The sequence below is a fragment of the Dermochelys coriacea genome, chromosome 26 (genome assembly GCF_009764565.3).
Source record: "Dermochelys coriacea isolate rDerCor1 chromosome 26, rDerCor1.pri.v4, whole genome shotgun sequence".
In the NCBI taxonomy this organism is placed as follows: domain Eukaryota; kingdom Metazoa; phylum Chordata; order Testudines; family Dermochelyidae; genus Dermochelys; species Dermochelys coriacea.
Genome location: NC_050093.1, coordinates 12374889 through 12397261, shown reverse-complemented (window position 1 = coordinate 12397261; position 22373 = coordinate 12374889). Strand labels below are relative to the sequence as shown.

The following is a 22373-nucleotide window of genomic DNA, read 5'->3' as shown; positions in this document are numbered from 1 at the left end:
TAAACCGCTGATCAGAATTGTGGGCAGGTCTTGAATTTTTCTTGACCCATCTGGCTTAATTGAGATAAATGTACTTTATGCCATAATAAAAATTCTCTCTCTCCTTTACTTTGATATCATCATTGCTCAAATCATCTGATTTTGGGGCTTGTGAATATAGAACTTAGAATATAATGAATTTCAACAACACCCTGTATAAATACAGTGCAAGTTGATAGCAATTAGAACTAACACAGCTGAGATTTTGTCCTTTTTGTATTGAAAGAGAGGATGAGATGTAATTTTCCATACGCGGTTGAAGAAAAACATACAATCCCCACCCTCTGACATGCACCCTTTCTCTCTGTTTAGCTGCCAAAGCAAAGATTAAGTAGAGTCAAGGGAGACACAGCCAAAACGGACTATAATAAGCAGTTTTCAAATTATGCCATTTTGGTTCTGGATTCATAGCATCTCTCTTCCCTCATCTGTGGCTGGTAACATTCCCAGAGAAAACAACTGAATTTCCAATTACACACAATACATCGTTGGCAGTCTTTGGGTTGAGATTTCACCCTTAGCCAAATGCTAGCAAGTACCTGGGAATTTCCTGTGGAGATAAAGGTTGTTTGGCAGAGGAGAAATCTGTTAGCAAAGAAGCTGATGTGCTACAGAATTTGTCTTGAGCTGCTTGCTTGTTCCTTTTATGGTTAGGTCCTGAGATGGAGTGAGCGGAGATTAGCACAGCTATGAAACTTACCCCTGTAATGTCTTTGAGGTGAGCAGGGTTCAAGATGTTATTGACAGAACTGTGTGAACAACTAACTGATTTTTTGGCCAAACCAAAAAAAAAAAATCAGGAAAGAAAATTCAGGGTCGACCTGAAATGAAAAGTTTTGGAATTTTTCAGAAAACCAAAAAAGGTGAAAAAAATTTATCTTCAGGTAGAACAAAATATTTTGTTCTCACTTTTTTTTTTTTACACTGAAACTTTTCATTTTGAAAGGTACTTCAATTTCATTAGATAAGTATCAACAAATTTAAATGCTTTGTTTAAAAAAAAATTGGAAAAAATCTAAATATTTAATTGATCTTTTTAAAGGGAGAGGGAGCTGGGTTTCCAGACCAAAACAATTCAGTGTGTGTGTGGGTGGGAGAAAAAAGTTTAGTCCAAAAAATTTTGCCCAGCTCTAATCATCGATCAAGAGGGTTCCCAAGCAACCTTGTACAATCTCCAAAAGCCCTAGGGGTCTGATTCTGCTCTGAACTGGCTGTAAATTCAATAACTCCACTGAAGTTAATGTGACTGATTTACAGCTGTCTTGCCCAATGAGTAGCAAAATGGATGTGAAATGCTCCTGAATCAGAATTCTCCACTGCCTCACACGGAGGGTAGCATTTTACACCTCACTTTGTACAGGTGGAAACAACTCCTCAAGGGGGAAGGCAGGGGTGAATTGATTTACACTGCTGTAAGAGAGAGAAGACACCAGCCCCGCACAAAGCCCATAACTTCTCATTAGGGTGACCAGATGTCCCGATTTTTGGGTCTTTTTTCTTATATAGGTTTCAGAGTAGCAGCCGTGTTAGTCTGTATTCGCAAAAAGAAAAGGAGTACTTGTGGCACCTTAGAGACTAACAAATTTATTAGAGCATAAGCTTTCGTGAGCTACAGCTCACTTCATCGGAAGTGAGCTGTAGCTCACGAAAGCTTATGCTCTAATAAATTTGTTAGTCTCTAAGGTGCCACAAGTACTCCTTTTCTTTTTTCTTATATAGACTCCTATTACCCCCCCCCCCATGCCCTGTCCCAATTTTTCACACTCGCTGTCTGGTCACCCTACTTCTCATGCAATAGGAAGAGAGTATAACTAGTAAAAGGTTTCACAGGGGATTTTGGGAAGTCATGTAGAGTTCAAGTGCTGGTGTGGTTTGCAGAGTGGGGTTGACATACTCGTGCTCATACAACAGATGCAGGAGCCTTCCCCATAACTATACTGAGAGAGGATCATGCTACACTGATTTTTCTCCCTTCCAAGCTGTTTTTAGAGCAACATGCAGAATAGAGCAAAACCCTCTCTATTAAAAGTCCAGCATCCTCAAGACACGCAGGGAGATCAGTAGCCTGGTACTGCACTCTGCAGATTTACCTCAACCAAACAGTGCTGCACAAAGGTGCATGTTGGTTTTTAAACAAGCCTGATTGAACATAGTGTGTTACCTGCTGACTGGTTCTCCGGCTCCTCCCCTGCTGTCCCATCTCCCTCACAGCCTCAGCTCACCGCGCCGCCAGCGCTCTGGGCGGCAGGGCAGTGAGCTCCTGCCGGGCGGCAAGGCTGCGAGAGCCACCAGGGGTAGGGTATTAAATTGCTCCCCATAGGAATGTGCTACTTACGGAGCACCAAGACTGGCAGCTGTAACTAGTACACCGTAAGTAGCACATTCCTACGGGGAGCAATTTAATAGACACCTGGGTAGGGAAGGTTGTGCCCCCCCCCAAACAGCCTGGCTTCCGCCCCCTCCCACTTCCTGCCCCGACTGTACCCCTTAGACCCATCCAACCCTCCCTGCTCCTTGTCCTCTGACTGCCCCCTCCCAGGACCCCCCGCCCCTAACCATCCCTCTGGGACCCCACGCTCTATCCCACCTCCCTTGTCCCCTGACCGCCCCGACCCCTATCCACACCCCTGCCTCCTGACAGTCCCCCCGGGACTCCCATGCCTAACCAACTGCCCCCTGCTGCTTGTCCGCTCCCCGCGACTCCCTCCCCCTTATCCAAACCCCCCCCCCCACTCCCCGCCCCTTTACTATGCCGCTCAGAGCACCAGGGCTGGCAGCTGTAAGTAGTATACCGTAAGTAGCACATTCCTATGGGAGCAATTTACTACACCACACCAGCCCGCCATACAGTTTCAGAACCCCGAGGTGGTCCTCGGGCCAAAAAGTTTGCCCACCCCTGCCCTAAGGGCTAGATTGAGAAGCAGCCTGGGCTCCTAACTCAAGGTCATGAATTCCACTGGCCAGCAGGGTACCTAGGAGGTAGGCATTACAATGCTGAACATTACATGCCCATCGTGAATCTATCTTCGCACAGAACACCAAGCACCCTCCAGATACCAACCTGGGCTGGATTCAGTCTGGGGAATAATGGGTGAAAGGCTCCGTATCCTTTTATTTGTCCCCTGAGCAGCAGCCCTTTCTCAAAGTCTGCTGAGTTAGTTAAGAAGGGAAGCTGTGCTTTTCACACCCAAACACCTCTGTGGTCCCTTGCGTACACACCAGCAAGGAAGCGATCCTGTTCACTTCCATAGCGGACTGGGGCATTCAAACTGCACATTCACCTCCGAGGAGGTGTGCTTAGCCTCATTTTGCAGCGGAGTAACTGCGGAAGTGCAGGGGGATTAAGGGCCTGTTTTCCAAAGGGGCCGAGCACTCAGAACTCCTGTTGAATGCAGTGAGCACAGGGCATGTTCAACATGTTGGCAAACAAACCCTGTAACATGCTGATAGTCTGTAGCAGAGCCAGAACCCAGATCACTCAGGCCTCTGCCTCTTCCACATGACTTTCTCCTGCTCTTTTGCGTGGACAAGGGAAAGGCAGGATCTGGCTGTGACTCATTCTTTCTTTTACTGTTTGTCTAGATAGTTATGGCCGTCACCAGCACAGTATCCGAGCCCCTTACAAACATTAACGCAGTTCACCTTCACCACCCTCCTATGCGCTAGGAACACATTTTATAGATGGGGAGATAGAGGCACAGAACCCATAAAAGTATGTCTACACAGTATTTTGGAGTGAGCCTTCCAGCCTGGTGGACAGAGACAGTCAGGCTGGGCTTATGCTGGTGCTCCATAGAAAGCGGTGTAGCCAGCGATTTGAAGTTAGGGCTTGGGCTCTGAAGCCTAGGGAGGGAGGAGCTTTCAGAGGCTCGCTCCAAAATGCTGTGTAGACACGCCCACTCTGAATCCCACCCAGTGCCTTACCCACAGGGCAGTTTCAGAAGGACAGTCTTAACTTCTTCAACCTCCTTTTTGCTTTCCTGCACCTGCCATCAGACCACATCTATCCACCCAAGTCCTGCACACCACAGACGTTCTGTACCCTGCCTGTGAACTCTAATTTCCATTTTAATGGAAACTTGCTCATTTAAAAAAAAAAGCTGCAGAGATTTTTTTAAAGCAAAATTGAAATTGACGTGTTATTTTTCCCCAGTAATAAATTATTGACATTGATTTGGTTTCAGTACCACAGTCAGTTATCTTGCATCTAATCTTTAGATGGCGGGAAAAGTCAGTCTCTCTTTTCCTTTTAAATCAGATGTTTTCATGTCAGCTAGGCTTGAAAATAAATTTAAAATTCATGTCCTTCCTCCCAAGGCGGCCTCTGGAAAAAACAAACCATCAACTGAGCAGGAAGGAGCTTTGCAGGTGAAGCCTGCCCCCAAACAACCCTCTGTTCATTCATGAAGGGTGAACATTAACAAAAATTACACACACAAGTTGCGGAAAGGATACAAACCCACATGCTTCAGGGCACACGTCAACCTCTAACTAATGGGGGTCAGGAGGAAACTTTCCTTGGGGCCAAGTTGCAGAAAACTGCCTATTGCAGAGCATCTTGCAGCTTTCTTCAAAGCAGCTGGTACTGGCCAAACAGGGATGCTGCTAGTTATAGTGTAGCCCACACAACTGACTTTGTGTAATAGGATGTGTGCCCTCCATGCCTCATGCAGCCCAGAAATTCTTCCTTAGCCTCTCAGCATGCCCATGCAGCTCAGAGTGTTTTGTTAAAGCAAAAAGATGGGAGTCCCAGCCCGTGTTTGGTGCCAAGCCTCACTCCCGCACAGCTGGTCTCAAGTCTGATCCCCACTCATCATTCTTTGAAGCAGCATTCTTGTTTTCCTACACGTGTTAGATGCTTTATCAGATGACTGGTGCTATATAAATAAGTGTGAGTGAACACTTTGCCATAGAGAGGGAGAGAGTCATTGGGTGTTTTAGAGCCAAGGACAGGGAGACAATGTTTTGGGTTCTATTCCCTGCTTTGGGAGGAAGTATGGTCTTGGTGATTAAATCAGGTTGTCTGGGAGTCTGGAGTCCTGAAGTTCAATCCCCCGAGTCCACTGTGCCTCAGTTAGCCATTCAGTAAAATGGGCATAGCAGCACTTACCTCAAAGGGTGTTCTGAGGCTTAATATTTTCTGTGAGGCCCTTGAACAAAATGCACGATAGCAGCGCTAAATATTATTAGACGGTGCTATTGAGTCACCACAGCCAGAGCGAGCTCAGGCAGATGTAAACGTGAAGGTAAATGGCTTAAGGAGAAGCAAAATCTAGACAAGGCTGTGGAAAAGGAGGGAATAAAACATTTGTTCAAGTCCCTTTAATCCCTTCCCATATACGTGTTAAACGACAGATGAGAACAAAACGGGAAGAGGGAGAGGGAAAGCAGTTAGTGCAGAAGAGTCTTTTTCTTGAAAACTTTTTCTGCATTTTTCAGCTCTCATTGAAATTTCAGGTTTGTTTGTTTTGTTTTTTTTAAACCACCAGTTCTAATAAATAAGCCCCGCAGTACGATTCTTTAAGATCTTCCTAGCCAAGAGATCACAGCCATAGACCGAAGCCGTGAGGTCACTACTGGAAGATATAGGCTCGGAACATTAACAACATTAATAATTAGCATCTTGCATTGTAGCCTGAGAAGGCTTTACAGAAACTAACTAGCTGCGCTGACTGATGCCCCCCTTTCCATGCTGTTTTATCCCCATTTTAAATAAGGAGAAACTGAACCACGTATAAGGGAAGTGAGTTACACGAGGTCCCCCACAACTGTGGTTTTCCAACATTTTGAGCTGAGGCCCCCACTTTGAGTTACAATTTTTGGTTGAGCTGCCCCTCCCCCCCAACCCAGACAAAAATAGACAATACTTGCCTCTCCCCCCTCAGGCTTTCAGGGTGGGGGAAGGCACGTGTGACACCCTCCGGGGGAGGAGGCAGCGCTGGGCGTAGAGGCTGCCAGGAGCGGAGATCGGTGTGGCTGCGGTGGATGTGGCCGCTGACTCCCAGCGCTGGAGATGGTACTCCCTCCCTGAGCCCCGCCACATGGCGTTGCATCTCAACCCCCCTCCCCCCCAAACGTTCCTCCGTGCCCCCATAGGGGGGCACGCCCCACCGTTTGAAAACCTCTGCCTTAATTACTTATGCTAAACTATCTGTTCGACCTTGTATTTAGCTGTGACACTCTGAATACCTCTCCCAGACCTGAGGAAGAGCTCTGCGTAGCCCGAAAGCTTTTCTCTCACTCCAACAGAAGCTGGTCCAATAAAAGATATCACCTCAGCCACCTTCTCTCTCTCTAATATCCTGGGACCGCCATGGCTATAACCAAACTGCATATGAAGTCAGTCGCTCCGTGGCAGAACTGGGATAGAATGCTCCAGAATTCCCTGCTCCGAGTCCTACATGACCCCTCCTGTTTGCGCTTTCCTCCCTGAAGTCTATTTTTGTTTTAGGTTAAGCTCAGTAAACCCCGAAAGCAGAGAAGTGTTGGGAAAGACGTTTTTACTTAAAAAAATTAACAAATTTAGCATTTGTGCAGTGCTGAAAATTATGAGATAGTGGTGGCTTTTCTGCAACCTCATCCCTGGGAGAAAGAGGTGCAAGACAGACCAAGATTTAACAAAAACAACGAGGACTCCAGTGGCACCTTAAAGACTAACCGATTTACTTGGGCATAAGCTTTCTTATGACTGGGAAAACACTGATGCATCTGAAGAAGTGGTTTACCCCCCCACGAAAGCTTATGCCCAAATAAATCGGTTAGTCTTTAAGGTGCCACCGTACTCCCCGTTGTTTCTGTGGATACAGACTAACACGGCTACCCCTCTGATACAAGATTTAACAGAAATCCAGAAAAACTAATTTTTGAAAATACCAATAAAACCCAATTTTGATCCCCCCCTCCAAAAATGAGCCACCGTGTTCCAAAACCCTGAAAATCAGAAATAATACGAAGAATAAACATCACTCAGAACATACCCAGGAGCTGTTTATGTTGAATTGCTGTCTCTTGGCAACTCAGGGTGTGAATATCTATATGTACCTAGCGATTGCACATTCCATGGCAACAAGCTGCAAGCCCAGGATTTGTATGGCTCTGGGTTGTCCCCCTTGGGTCAGAGAAGAGACAGATTTAGTTTGCTATGAATACACAGAGGGATTTTCATTGAGGCTGCTAGACACACACTGACCATGTGGTTCTTTCTGGGTCTGTAACTCCCAGAGTAAAGGCTTGTGCTACCTAATGTCACCAAAGAGGGTCTTCCCTAAACTCTGGCTTGGGCAAAGTTGGTAAAGAGAAGGGACTGCCAACTGCACTATGCAAAGCAGAGCTGAGATGAAGGAGAAGCAAGGCTAGGAGACAGGAAATTCCCATTCAGATACACAGCGATGGAAACTACTGTATAGAGATGGGCCTAAACCATAAAAGCCTGGATTCCCTTCCTGCAGTTCAGGAGTGTCCAGCTCTGGGATTTTGCTTCACACCCATCTCTGAGTGTTGCAGGAAAAAAAAAATTACTGGCAAGTTCAATGGTTTTCATATAGAAACAGAGAAAGCCTGGTTTACCCCCCACTCACATTGGTGTAAATCAGGAGTAGCTCCACGGAAGTCAATGGGGTTAACGAGATGTGAGGAGAATCTAGGTGAGAAGATGAGAAAGAGCTGTGCTGCTTACCAAGGCATTTCACACACTGTATTGCAAAGACCCGCGCGGGCGAAAATCAGATACCTGCTTCTATAATATACAAGGCACCCTGCGATTACAACTCAAACTGCCATAGCTGAGTTAACTTTAATCTCTCTATCTCTGGTCCCAGAGCAGCTTGGAACCCTGGGTAATCACTCGAGGAACTAGCCTGTGTGCTATCAGTACCCGAATTAGATTAAAGCTAGCTCAGGTATGTCTATTCCTGGGTGAAACACTCTCCCCCACCCCCAATTACAGTACAGACATATCCTAATACATAAGAGCAGGTGATTGCTTCAGAAGAAGCTATATACCCCCTACCAAATATGTTTCGATAGAAATGCATCTTTAAAAACTGTAGAATTTAATCTCTGGAAGTTGTGAGCTGCCCTCTAGAATTCTACCTCCGGGATACAATTCTCTAAGAATGAGCTCATTGGCTACTAAATTCAATAGTCCTGCTCCATAACCTGCCAACATGTCTGGTGCATGGGTAGGGAGGATGTGATACTTTTCTCTCACAAACGCACGCAAGCTGACAGCCCTGGTTCTATGCTCTTATCGTGGAGTTAAGGAGGTTGCAGGATCACATTTTTCCCCCTTGTATTTCTCATCAAATGTTCATGTCAAGAAAGAAAAAAGAGACGGTGGTGATAATGATATAATTGTTCTCTGCACAGTGATACAGTTATTATATAATTACAAGATATGTTAATATGAAATCGTGGTATAATTTCATCATATGTTTAGACATTTCCATCTAACTGAAATGCTTTCATAGCCCCATTACCATAGTATTGGAACATTGTATTTATTTTATTTTTATTGTATTTATACTCTCAACACTCATGTGCGGGGAAATCTCAGTTTTCTTTCCAATGGATTGTTGAGGCTCAGAGACGCTAAGGGTAAAAAAAGCACCTGACTGACGTAGGCTCCTAAATTCCATTTTCAAAAGTGACTTAGGGCCAGGTTTTCTAAGGTACAGGAAGGCGCCTAGTTGGATTTTCAAACTCACCTAAGCAGGTTTGGTTTCCTTACCTGCTTTGGCAGCAATGCAAGTCCTCCTAAGCACATATCTGCATCTTGGGTGTCTAAATACCTTTGAAAACCGGGCCCTTATGGTCCCAGCTGCCTAAGTCCCATTGACAAGATTAGGCCGTAATAGCCTTAAGGTATGTCCCCACTAGAAACGTTATAGTAGCACAAGTGCAGATGCACAGCTGTGCCGCTGGGGTTCTTGTCGCTATAATAAATCCACCTCGCTGAGAGATGGTAGCTAGGTTGATCAAAGAATCATAGAATAGCAGGGTTGGAAGGGACCTAAGGAGCTCATCGAGTCCAACCCCCTGCTCAAAGCTGGACTAACCCCAACTAAATCATCCCAGCCAGGGCATTGTCAAGCCGGGCCTTAAAAATCTCTAAGGATGGAGATTCCACCACCTCCCTAGCTAACCCATTCCAGTGCTTCACCACCCTCCTAGTGAAATAGTTTTTCCTAATATCCAACCTAGACAATGCCCACTGAAACTTGAGACCATTGCTTCTTGTTCTGCCATCTGCCACCACTGAGAACAGCCGAGCTCCATCCTCTTTGGAACCCCCTTCAGGTAATTCAAGGCTGCTATCAAATCCCCCCGTCACTCTTCTCTTCTGAACACTAAATAACCCCAGTTCCCTCAGCCTCTCCTCATAAGTCATGTGCCCCAGCCCCCTGATCCTTTTCATTGCCCTCCGCTGGACGCTTTCCAATTTGTCCACATCCTTTCTGTAGTAGGGAGCCCAAACCTGGATGCAGTACTCCAGATGTGGCCTCACCGGTGCCAAATAGAGGGGAATAATCACTACTAATGTAGCCCAATATGTCGTTAGCCTTTTTGGCAACAAGGACACACTACTGACTCATATCTAGCTTTTCATCCACTGTCATCCCCAGGTCTTTTTCTGCAGAACTGCTGCTTAGCCAGTCGGTCCCCAGCTTGTAGCGGTGCATGGGATTCTTTCATTGTAAGTGTAGGACTCTGCACTTGTCCTTGTTGAATCTCATCAGATTTCTTTTGGCCCAATCCTCCAATTTGTCTAGGTCACTCTGGACCCTATCCCTACCCTCCAGTGTATCTACCTCTCCCCTCAGCTTAGTGTCATCTGAGAACTTGCTGAGGGTGCAATTCATATCATCATCCAGATCATTAATAAAGATGTTGAACAAAACCGGCCCCAGGAAGAATTCTTCCATTGACCTAGTGCTGTCTACATTGAGGCATAGGTGGGCTTAGATTGGCTTAACTATGTCTCTGAGGGGTGTGAATTTTCACACCCCGGAGTGACACAGCTAGGTGGACCTAACTTTCTAGCGTAGGTCAGCCCTGAGCGATGGCCTAAAGTCCTTACCCAGAGCAAGGAGCTGAATCTGGGGTCTCCTAAGTCCCAAAGCTATCCCCTAACCATCCTTTCTTCTCCCTGGATTGCTTTTCCTCATCAGTATGCCTATACGGTATTGCAGTAATACCTCTTTCCCCTCTGTCTCTCACATTCTCTCTGTGCCTTTTCCTCCTCCGTAGGACTTGCCACATTTATTCTGGTGTCTTGCCTCCATCAGGAGCACTCCAGCAGCCAGTGTCATAGACAAATTGATGACAATTAAAGGAATCTCTAGGCCATTTGGCTGGATTTTATTTCATCATTATGACAATTATTTGTCCATTTCATCATCTGGATGCTTTTCACAGCTGTGAAGCATTTTAATGGAGAAGGAAAGTTCTCTAGAGTGTGTTGCCAGAAAGTTAATTTGAGATGTAAAAGCGGTTATTTATGTCTGATTGCAATCCACTATTAATGAATGAAACTGCATAGCCCAGCAAACAATGGGTCTGCTTTACGTCATGACTTCAAATCCTTTAAAGCTGCACTTGAGCACTGAGTAAGGGAAGTAAATGCCCAATTTTCAAACTCCAAGCCAAAATTTTCATACTGGGATGAACCCACAATAAATCCATAGCTAGGCACCTAAATGAAGAAAGCCTCACCTTCAGAGGGGCCGATTATCCTTCTTTTGCATCAAAGTCAATAGGAACGTTTGCTCTAGGAATTATCTTTGGAAGTTCTCTGTCCTGTCTTATGGAGGAGGTCAGACTAGATGACCATAATGGTCCCTTCTGGCCTTGGAACCTAGGAAACCTGCAGGTGCTTAACCCTTAAATGCCTACATTTTGGCACCCAAGTTTCAAATTTTTGGCTTGAAAACCAAAAGGTATGTAGGTTTCAGAGTAGCAGCTGTGTTAGTCTGTATTCACAAAAAGAAAAGGAGTACTTGTGGAACCTTAGAGACTAAAATTTATTTGAGCATAAGCTTTCATGAGCTACAGCATCCGATGAAGTGAGCTGTAGCTCATGAAAGCTTATGCTCAAAATAAATTTGTTAGTCCCTAAGGTGCCACAAGTACTCCTTTTCTTTTTGCAAAGGTATGTAGATAACCCTCAAAGGTATGCAGGCTCCTAACTCCCATAGATTTCAATGGAAATCAGGAGCCTAAATTCCCTTTGAGGATCTGGGCCTCAAGTCCTAAATTTTCAGAAGCAACTAAGGATTGCAGGCACCTTCATTCTTGTCCGCCAACTCCAAAGGCCCTAAAAGGGGCCCAATTTTCAAAAATGCTGAGCATCCATTCTCAAATCCGGTCCCTTTAAAGCATCTCATGTCGGGCAACCAGAAGCTGGGGCAATCAAGTCCAAACTTTTGACAAGGTTGTTCACGAAAGGGTGGGAAGCTTCTTGAAGTGCCTCCGTGACTCCGAAGCGCCAGTCCCATAGACTGTCAATGGTATTTGTGATAGTGAATCACTTGGATGGCTTCAGAAAAATCTCTTCCTTACTGTAGACGGAACTTGATAAGTTTGTGAAGGGGATAGAATGGTGGGGTTACCTGTGATAGCAGGGACTGCACTCGATGACCCAGGGGCTTCCTTGCAGTCTGATGTTATGATTTTCCAAAAGTGCGGAGGGATCTGTTATATTGAAGCTGAAGATGCTTGCCATCCTTCCAAATCAGGCCTCTGAGTGCCCAACTTTAGGTGCCCAGGCATAGATTAGCTAGGTGCCTAACTCACATTGGAAGTCAAGGGGAATTAGGCCACTAACTCAGAGAGCAGAAGGAGTGAGGGAGCTGCCTGTATGAGCCAGCCAGAAACATGGGGCAGGGAAGGAAGCTTGAACAGCTGGCTCCTTATAAAGGGAGCTGAAGCAGTCCTTGAGGGGTGCTGACTCTGGGAAATCTGTGAGGGAGTAGTCAGCCCTGAGCCGGGCTGCTGCAAGCCCAACCCCAGAGCAGGGCACCTCTTAAGAACTGATAACGAGACTTTTCCTCTCATCCAGGCTCTGAGGTAAGAGCCAGGCCCTGGAACAGATTGTTGGGATGGAGTTTTCCCTGTGGAGTTTGTTTTATTTGAGTCAACCCAGACCCCAATAAGGGCGTTGTTTGGATGAGCAACACATGTGAAGTCTGGGTAAAAGGGCCTAGAAAAGAGAGAATAAAGTGTGGGGCAAGGTAGAGGCACCCCAGTCATGAGGGGGCACACAGGCGGTGTCCAACTTGTTTACAGTGCCTTAAAAAATACCTCCTCCCCTGCATGTAGCTGAAAACAGAATCCTAGGGTCCAAATTTTCAAAAGTGGCTACTGATTTTGGCTGCCTCAATTTTAGGTGTCCAGCTTGAGCCACCATGGCCCTAATTTTCAGAGGTGCGGAGAACCGGTGGCTCCTGTCAACTTCAGGAGTTTGGCCCTCTTGCAAATCAAGCCTCCGGTGTCTCAAGCTGCTGCCATAAAAACTGAGACACTCCGAATTAATGGCCACAACAAGGACTGGGAATAATGTATAGTGTAGGTTGGCTGGCTGACGACAGAGGGTCGTAACTGTCAACAAGAATTCAAAAGGCATCCAGAAGGAAGAGGAATTCTTTTGGAGTGGCCCCAGCAAACAAAGCTAGGAATAATGAGGTGAAAATAAGAAAAGGAACATTTCAGCTATGTAGGTGGAAAAATTCCTTCCCAGTGAGATTCATTAGATTGTTAAATATTCTCCCCAGGGTAGCCCGGGAAGTTCCACTTACTTGCATCTTTAGAACTAGATTTCAATTCGGGTACCAAATGGCTGACGGAGACTTCAGATGGATAATTATCAGGCTGGATACGCTGAGAGAGACTGATAAGGCTCTGTGGTACCCATGGTTAGAGGCACATAGCTGGCAAGGTGCGTCTCCCGCATGTTTCTACATAACACTCTCTCTTTTTTCCCCCCCGCTGCTGCGGGTCAATTTCTCGTGAAAGAGCGATACATTGTCCATTTTAATTTTACAAATGAACACTCAACTCCTGCCAATCAAACACCAAATGCAGCAGCTCGGAGCATTTGTGAGCTGATGGTCTGGAAGAATTCAGCTCTGACTGTCAGCTTGAGCGCTAGGATCAGCAGTAGTAGGGCTGACAGACCACATAGTAATGCAGGGAATTTATTACAAAAAGCCTCACATTGCTGTGCCTGTATTTATGCAGCTGTAAATAATTCTAGTGTAATCCCCTTCCCATGATTCCTCCTCTGTGATGAGATTCTTTACCTCTCCGAGCTTTCAAGGGATTCATTTTCATAAACACAGAATTTTGTCTTAGGATCAGAGTCCTCAAAGGTGTGGACTGTTCTTATAGGACACTGACTGCCCTCGATTCTCTAACATCAGTGGGAGTTGAGGGTGCTCAGCACCTAAAAGATATGCTCAGGACCTTGCTGCGTCAAGCCCTAAATGAGTTTACAAAGGAGACCAGTGCTAAGCCATCTCAGACATAGCATGTGCTACCATGCATTGGGGTCACAACTCATTTCAGTCCATTAAAACACGACAGCCCTCTTGCTAATAGACTTAAAGGTAGCCACCATATAGTAAGCACTAATGTTTTGAGTCATTACCGCAAACTCGAGGTGAGCTCAAGGCAAACTCCTAGATCCAATTTTGGGGTGGAGGGAGGGGGGGAGAAAGGGGAGGCATTTGCATCACAACTTGACTTCATACACAGAGGGTGAAGAATGGTCCCATCTTCAGAAAGGCCTGACCCCAAACTCCAGATCTGAATACGCCTCCAAATTTGGGGTGTTCAAAGTCTGGATCCAAGTGTTATGGCTTGAGCCTGTCTCTGCTGTAAAATGCTGCCAGGTCCATTTTACAGGGGAGCTCATGGACCACCAAGGAGGGAGTGCTTCTTTTTTCTCTCTAATAACACTTCCTCCCCCCTTTGGGAAACGTAAATGTTGAACAAGGGCTTTGAAAGAGAACACATCCAGTCCTCAGAGAGACGAGGACTGTACTGTAAGCTCCGTGGGGCAGGGGCTGCCTAGTAGCTGTGATACAAATAAATACAAATAGTAACACAGATGCAGCCTGGGAGTGCATGTGAGGCACGAACACAAGGGCAGAATAAAGAAAAGGAAACCTTGAAACTTTGAGCTATTCTAAATCCCAATCCCATAGGGAGGAAAACCAAAAACAAAGGAGAATGGGGTGAAGAGATAAACATTGCAGCCTTAAAATGGCCAGAACAACATCCGATGCAGTGAGCTGTAGCTCATGAAAGCTTATGCTCAAATAAATGCGTTAGTCTCTAAGGTGCCACAAGTCCTCCTTTTCTTTTTGCGAATAGAAGGTAACTTTGCCCAAGGTGTCACTGAAGCCGTGAATAGGAAGGGCCACGTTCGCCTCTTGGTTATGCTACTGTGATTCCATTGTAGGCATTGGGGCAGCGCCACAGGAGAAGAGGGGACTTTGGCTCAGCCTGGGATGCAGAAGTTGAGCTTCCGACCAGTCAAGACGTGTGTTGTTTAATAAACTTCCTGTTTTACATTGATCAGCCCGTCTCTTCCACATAACTCATGAATTCCTACGGAGACAGTAGCTTCTCCTAAGGCTGCTTAGTAGCTTGAGAGATTCAAGGCAACTCAGGATCCATAATATAGAAAATAGAGATCGTGCCTATCTCCCATTTTATTCTGGGAGGGTTTAAAAGCCCACGCTGAGCTGCAGAAATATTTCCATTTGACTTGTGATATAAAAGAGCTACTTTGTAGGCAAGTGAAGTGGCAGGAAGCAGAAATCTGGCATAGTACAGAGTTACTGGATGTACAGATGGGGAGACTCCTCTGCATTTGTCTTTCATTCTCCAAGTATGAGACGTCATATGCACCAGTACGCATGCTGAAGCCAAGAGTCAGTTTCCTGCGGCCAGAAAATGACATTTTTCCCAAGCACTTGAGGCAAGCGGGAATTTTTGCCATTTCCAATTAATCCTTCCAAAATGGCTGGCTAACATCTGCGTTACAAAACCAGATTTCAGAGAGATGCATTTCACCCTCCGTTTTTGTCGTAGTAAAAGCAGCCTGCCTTATGTACTACAGTTAGTTGTATTACAATATCACTAACCAAGACCAGGCACAACAGCTGGGCAGTGGACTAACATTTCCAAGGGACAGTCTGTGCCCCAAAGAGATTACACTCTAAATAGACAGGACAATTTTTTTTTCTCTTTTTCATGGATGAGAAACTAAGACAGAGAAGTTAAGTGATTTACCCAAGATCACATGGGGGAATCTGTGGCAGAGCCAGGATTTGAATCTGAGTCTCCTAAACCCCATTCTAGCCTTAATGCCACTTTTTCCTTTCCCAGAGCTTTCTCATTTTGCAACACGTAACTGAAACTTTACCTTTTTCATTGCATTTGAGAAAACAGATCACATGATCTAAAAGATTCCCCTTCACTCTCATTTTAGACATTCACCCTCTATAAAAGTGGTTCTCAACCAGAGGTCTTCCAGGGGGTATTGTCAACTCATTTAGATATGTCTAGTTTTACAGCCAGCAGCTACAATAAAAGTATTAGCAAAGTCAGTACACATTAAAATTTCATATAATGACTTGTTTATACTGCTCTGTATACTATACACTGAAATGTAAGTACAAAATAAATCAATCAATTGGAATATAAATATTGTAATTATATGGTAAAAATGAGAGAGTGAGCAATTTTTCAGTAATAGTGTGCTGTGACACTTGTATTTTTGTGTCTGGTTTTGTAAGCAAGTAGTTTTTAAGTGAGGTGAAACTTGGGGTTTACAAGACAAAAATCAGACTCCTGAAAGGGATACAGTAGTCTGGAAAGGTTGAGAATGACTGCCCTATAAGACGTCATAGTAATATCCACAGCTTTATACAGTATTTCCTGTTATGGCTGGTGTCACCAGTGGCACCATTACACACAGTTTTACAAATTCTTTCCCTCAGCCTACACGCACTGATCAGCTTTTGAAGAAATGTTGCACTATTGTTTTGTGATGATGTTCCATTTCAAGGGAGCTGTGGCAAACAGAGAGATTGCTCTCTGCCTTAATCTCTCTAACCAGAGTCAATTCTTGCCCTTAGGAAGTGGACATTCATGTTTTGGCTGAGATTCCTGAAAAAAGGATTGCCTGCATGCTGTTTGTGACTACTTCTGTTCAAGGACTGGTGTATATTGCGTAAATAAACAGTTGCATTAACAATACACTCAGACACCACATCACTGATTTCTCCTCCAACCGGAAGCTATCCTGCAAGCATCAGCATCTGCTACTTCAGGGCAGCTAGCAGAGACACTATTTTTTCCTTCAATATTATTTATCTTTACCAGTGATAAGCCCTTTCGCATATTATCCCTGCTTTTTGAAATGCTCTTATGAAATTATCCCTACTCTTATGAAATTATTTATCATTGTAATTATTTAAAGAAAACCACCAACAGATCTACGAGATCTATGGATTTCCCCCCTTTCCTCCTATTTGGCTTTATTCTAAAGAAAAAATAAATAATCAGCAAGTTCCTGGAACAAAACTCTGGGAAATTGCAACCTGCCTAGAAGTATTAATGTTGATTACAAAATATACACACAAGTAACAGAGGTTTTCTGACACAGAAAGGAGTAATGGCTTTGGCTGCAATTTAGCACCACATTTAACAGGAACACATGCTTGACTAGCTCAGCAGACAAATTACTATTGTGGGTTTAGGCACAAAATAACCCCTCTTTTTGTATGGCGAAAGTATCAGATGCACTGAGGTTTGGGCTTGACAAAAATTGCATACCTGAAGTCAGGAAAAGGAATTAACACTATATAATAAAATAATTTGCATGCAATTATATACTCACCATGACAAAGGAAGTAAGGGAAATGAACAAGGAAAAACTGCCAGATCAGCAGCATTCAGACTATTCACCCCCCACCCCCAAATTCCTTGCAGCATGAATCCACTGAGGAAAACCATGTGGTTATTACTTACTTACCCTGGGAGACACCTCAAAATTGTCAGTGATATCTGTAACCCATGCCTATGAACTGCAGCCACAGGAAGGGCTGAGAGGGTTACCTCATTCCTATTCCCCTGGGGGCATTCAAAGAGGAAGGATGGTCCGGTGATTAAGGCAACAGGCTATAAGTCAGACATTGTTGGTTCAATTCCCAGCTTTGCCATAGTCTTCCTGCATGCCCTAGGTCTGACTTGTTAAAGATATTTAATTATTGCACAGCCATTGATTTAAATGGGAGTTAGGTATCTCAATACCTTTTAAAATCTGGCTCCTTCTCACAATGGTGTCTCTGTGCCTCAGTTCACTATCTGTACAATGAGGATAAACACCACATTCCTACTTCACAGAGATGCAGTGTGGATAGAAATTATTAGATGCTCCAATATTACATTGATGGGGGCCTTAAAGTACCTACAGATTCATCCCTTCGTCTCTCTCCTGAGATTATTCATTAGCACCAGTTGGAAAGAGAACTATGGATACTTGTCCGTTAGGAACTGGATTAAGCAATCACTTTGTACAGGTCGGATGTAGTGCTGGGCGCACCATTTGTTGAATTTCCCCTCTGTTCCGATTTATGAATGTATTGTGGTGGTTGTCACATTTATTTCTCACTCAAAATGATGCAAAGAACTTCTGCAAATCATTCTTCATACCAAACTGGCTAGAACTAGATAGGGAAATCAAGCTCTATGCACTTCCATGGGAAAGAGCCTCCCCAAAATGATAAAGAGCTATTAAAGGAGGAGTTTGAAAAAAAGACTTGAGAAGATACCAGTTAATTGAGAAACCACCAGCTTTATGCCACCAAATCACTATCAAACAAGCCAAAAAGCAGTACTTTTTTTGGGGGGGGGGGGAGGGGTTGTCTAACATGGGTGTATGTGTGTGTTGCATCCTCCCTCTGCTGCCTGGTCTATATAGAGGATAACAGAGATAGTACTTTAGCTCAAATGGTGCTTTAACGTTGCAGGTCATTCGTTCAAACCCCATGAACAGAGATCATTACAAAATAAACAGATCTCAGCTATTCTTGTTCTGCCAGATTCTGCTACCTGCAATCCCATGGAGAAGATCCTTTACTATGTTAACAGTCTCATTGAAGAAGAATCCATGTCTTTTACGTTCCACATTGTGTTGCTACATTTTTAAAGCCCTGCTCTCTCTCTCTCTCTCTGTTACAGGTACATGGCTATTATCCACCCATTGCAACCCAGATTGTCAGCCACAGCCACCAGGGTCGTCATCGGCATTATTTGGTTCCTGGCTTTATTGCTGGCATTCCCGCAGGGTTATTACTCTATGACAGCAGAGCTTCCCAACAGGGTGGTGTGTCTGCTGGAATGGCCGGAGCATGACACCAGGGCATATGAAAAAACGTAAGTCTTTCCTTTTCCTACAGTGAAAAGCAAGGCAGAGGGGAGGCTACACAGCATAGAAAGGATGCATTCTATAGAGGGAAAAAACTGTGTGAAATATACACAGACACAGAAGCAGGTGGGGAAAGATGGGAAGGGGTGCAGGCTCCTGGCAATCACAGGACATTTTGTTTGGTGGGATACACCCATCTGATTTCAATGTATGCTACCTACTCAGTGCTGTGGGAGGGTTCCTACCTTCCCATACAAATATTCCCACTATTATATTCCATGACGAAAATGTCTTCCCGCTCCTAAGTTTGCTGAGCCCCTGAAGCAAGATTCAGTATCATGGTAATATTTTAGCCCTTATACACTATAGCCCTTCCTTCACTTGAGAATCTCAGAGCACTTAAAGGAGGTTATCATTATCCCCAGTTGAGGAAACCGGCACAGAGAACTGAGGGGAATTGCCCCGGACACAACGTGGTGGAGCCATGAACAAAACTCAGGGCTCTTGGCTCTGCATTTAGCGCCTTAGCCACTAGACCATGCAGCCTCTGATCTAACAAAAGCATCCAATGCCATTTACAACTCAGCATATGAGTGTACAAGTAGTTACCAATTTTCTTTTTTTAATTCTAGAAAGGATGTAAGTAAACCCTACAAAATCCCATGGTACTGCATCCATTGTATGTTTACTTTATACAACAATAGATTTATTATTATCTGTTTCAGACAAGGTACATACACTTAAGGTCAAGAGCTTTTAAATATTCTCTCTCATGTACCCCTTCTTAGGCAGTTGAATAGGAGAGGGGGAAATGAGGTCAGTACAGAACAATAGGTTGTTTTCTCTGAAGGCCTTCCATACAAGTATTGACCAGGCTTGAATGCAAAAGAAAGTCATATTGGCTGATCATGATGAAGATGCTGTTGCTGGTAATGTATTTTATCTCTACTGAACTAATTGGGCCACACTTATCCTTGCTCTAATTCCAGACCTACACCAAAGACAAATTTGGCTCATTACACCAATGTGCAATGCAGTAGTGTTATGCAGGAATTGTAAATTTCCATTTTGCAGAGAAATTCCCCATTTTTTAAATCTGCTTTTGTTCTGATTCAGAACAGAGACCTCAAATTTCAAAGTATCCATGACATGATTTTTTAAAAATTGTTTTGGGTTAATTGAAAATTTTCATTTTTATTTAGATTTTTTGGAATGTTATATTATTTTACATTATATTATAAGTTATAAAAATAACTTTTGAAACAAAAAGTTGTTTCAAAACAAAAAAATCACATGAGCCGCAATATCAGAGGCTTGTTCACCTGCACATCTACCAATGTGATATATGCATCGTGTGTCAGCAATGCCCCTCTGCCATGTACATTGGTCAAACTGGACAGTCTCTATGTAAAAGAATAAATGGACACAAATCAGACGTCAGGAATTATAACATTCAAAAACCAGTTGGAGAACACTTCAGTCTCTCTGGTCACTCGATTACAGACCTAAAAGTGGCAATACTTCAACAAAAAAACTTCAAAAACAGACTCCAACGAGAGACTGCTGAATTGGAATTAATTTGCAAACTGGATACAATTAACTTAGGCTTGAATAGCGACTGGGAGTGGATGGGTCATTAAACAAAGTAAAACTATTTCCCCATGCTTATTCTCCCCTCCTCCCCCCCCACCGTTCCTCAGATGTTCTTGTTAACTGCTGGAAATGGCCCACCTTGATTACCACTACAAAAGGTGTGTCCCCCCCCCCCCCCCCCCCGCTCCACTCTCCTGCTGGTAATAGCTCACCTTACCTGATCACTCAGGTTACAGTGTGTATGGTAACACCCATTGTTTCATGTTCTCTGTGTATATAAATCTCCCCACTGTATTTTCCACTGAATGCATCCGATGAAGTGAGCTGTAGCTCACAAAAGCTTATTCTCAAATAAATTTGTTAGTCTCTAAGGTGCCACAAGTACTCTTTTTCTTTATTTTGTATGGCACCTTTCATGTGAACTGTGTCTTAAAATGCTTCATAGAGTGAGTACAATTCTGGAAGGAAATGGCAAAATGGAGCTACATCAGAAGGGCGCTGACAAAATGGAGGAAATTCAGGGACAAGTAACTAAAATGATTAAGGGTTTGGATTTAAGGAGGAGAGATGAAAAGAGTTTGGTACGGATGGCTTGGCTAAGCAATGACTGAAAGGGGCATGAGAACTATCTCCAAGTAAATACTGAGGCAGTAGAAAAATTGGCGAGGATGGGCCAAGGGTGGAAAGCTAGGAGTAATGGCACAAAGTTAGGAAAAGGAAATACTTCCATGTCATGAGGAATGTTAGCCTGTGGAAAAGCCTAACAAAGGCGGCCATGCAAACTTGGCAAAGCTCCTAAAACCGTACAGTGCTGTACAGAATAGCTCTGCGTTGGCTGGGAGGGATGGAATCGCTGACTGAAAAGATCCTTTCCAGCGCTTATGTCCATGATTATGTGCCAACAGCAGCCATTTCTCCATTATACCTGACCCTCTCTTATCTTGTAATGCAGATATGCTCCTTAGGGGTGTATGGGCTCCTCCAGAATGCTATTATGACCTTGCCATGCAGGGTTTAAGACCTGCTGAACCTAAGCTCACAGAAATTCAGATTCATAGGACACTAGAACAGCCGGGTCAAACATGCTTTGCTTATAAAACAAAAATCCTGTGGAGGAAGCCAATAAGTTTATATTAAAAACGACTCTGAAAATCCTATTGAATTCAATAGCGAATGAAATCCTTCCTAAGGGCATTTTGAACCATCTTCTAAAATTTTATAACAGGGATAGGATTCTCTTTTAAATTCTCCAGCATGGGTAAGAGAAAGGAGATGGCTCCCTACATAAACTTCTGTAGGAATTTTCCTTAAGGATTGACCAATCTATTTCTAAACCATCAACCCAGCCCTAATTAGTACAAATCAGCCCTTTAGCCTTATGTTGCCCCATCCTTGGGGCCAATCTTGAAGAGGGTCAGACTCAAAGTCAGAAGGGACCATTGTGATAATCCAGTCCAGGGGTTCTCAACCTTTTTCTTTCTGAGGCCCCCACAACATGCTAAAAAATGCCATGGCTCACCTGTGACACAACAACTTTTTTCTGCATATCCAGTAGATTAAAAGCCACGTGTTAGGTGGTAGCAAGCAGGGCAATTGCCTAGGGCCCCACACCATAGAGCTAAGTTGCTCTGGCTTTCAGCCCTCAGTGGGGCTCGGACTTTGGCTTTTTGACTTGGGCCCGAGCAAGTCTAACACTGGCCCTGTTCTTTGGTTTATTTTGGTGGACCCCCTGAAACCTGCTCATGGCCCCCCAGTAGGCCCCAGATCCCTGATTGAGAACCTCTGATCTATGTGTCTAACACAGGCCAGAGAACTTCCTCCAACTAATTCCTAGAGCAGAGATTTTAGAAAATCATCCAATCTTGATTTAAAAAGTTGTCAATGATGGAGAATCCACCACGACCCTTGGTAAATTGTTCCAATGGTTAATTACTCTCACTGTTAAAAATGTACACCCTATTTCCCATGTGAATTTGCTTAGCTTCAACTTCCCAGCCATTGGATTGTGTTAGACCTTCCCCTGCTAGATTGAAGAACCCATTATTAAATACTTATTCAACAAGTAGCTTGTAGTAGATGAATCAAGTCACCCCTTAACCTTCTTTTTGTTAAGCAAAATAGCTTGAGCTCTTTGAGTCTATCACTATAAGGGATGTTTTCTTTAACCATTCTCTGGGTCTTCTCTGAACCCTCTCCAATTTACCAACCTCCTTGAATTGTGGACTCCAGAACTGGACACAGGATTCCAGCAGCAGCCGTACCAGTGCCAAATACAAAGGTAAAATAACCTCTCTGCTCCTAC

At 44.1% G+C, this 22373-nt stretch overlaps 1 protein-coding gene and 1 long non-coding RNA gene across 2 annotated transcripts in view; one reads left to right on the top strand and one right to left on the bottom strand.

Annotated features, from left to right (window-relative positions):
- Positions 1 to 22373, bottom strand: part of LOC119848813 — a 187076-nt gene that overhangs the window by 6904 nt on the left and 157799 nt on the right. The window lies entirely within an intron of this gene.
- TACR1 (tachykinin receptor 1) overlaps positions 1 to 22373 on the top strand; it is a 97837-nt gene that overhangs the window by 22959 nt on the left and 52505 nt on the right. The window contains exon 2 of the mRNA XM_038385054.2: positions 18292 to 18486. Within this exon, the coding sequence (XP_038240982.1) occupies positions 18292 to 18486 (195 nt within the window). The remainder of the gene's footprint in view (positions 1 to 18291; positions 18487 to 22373) is intronic.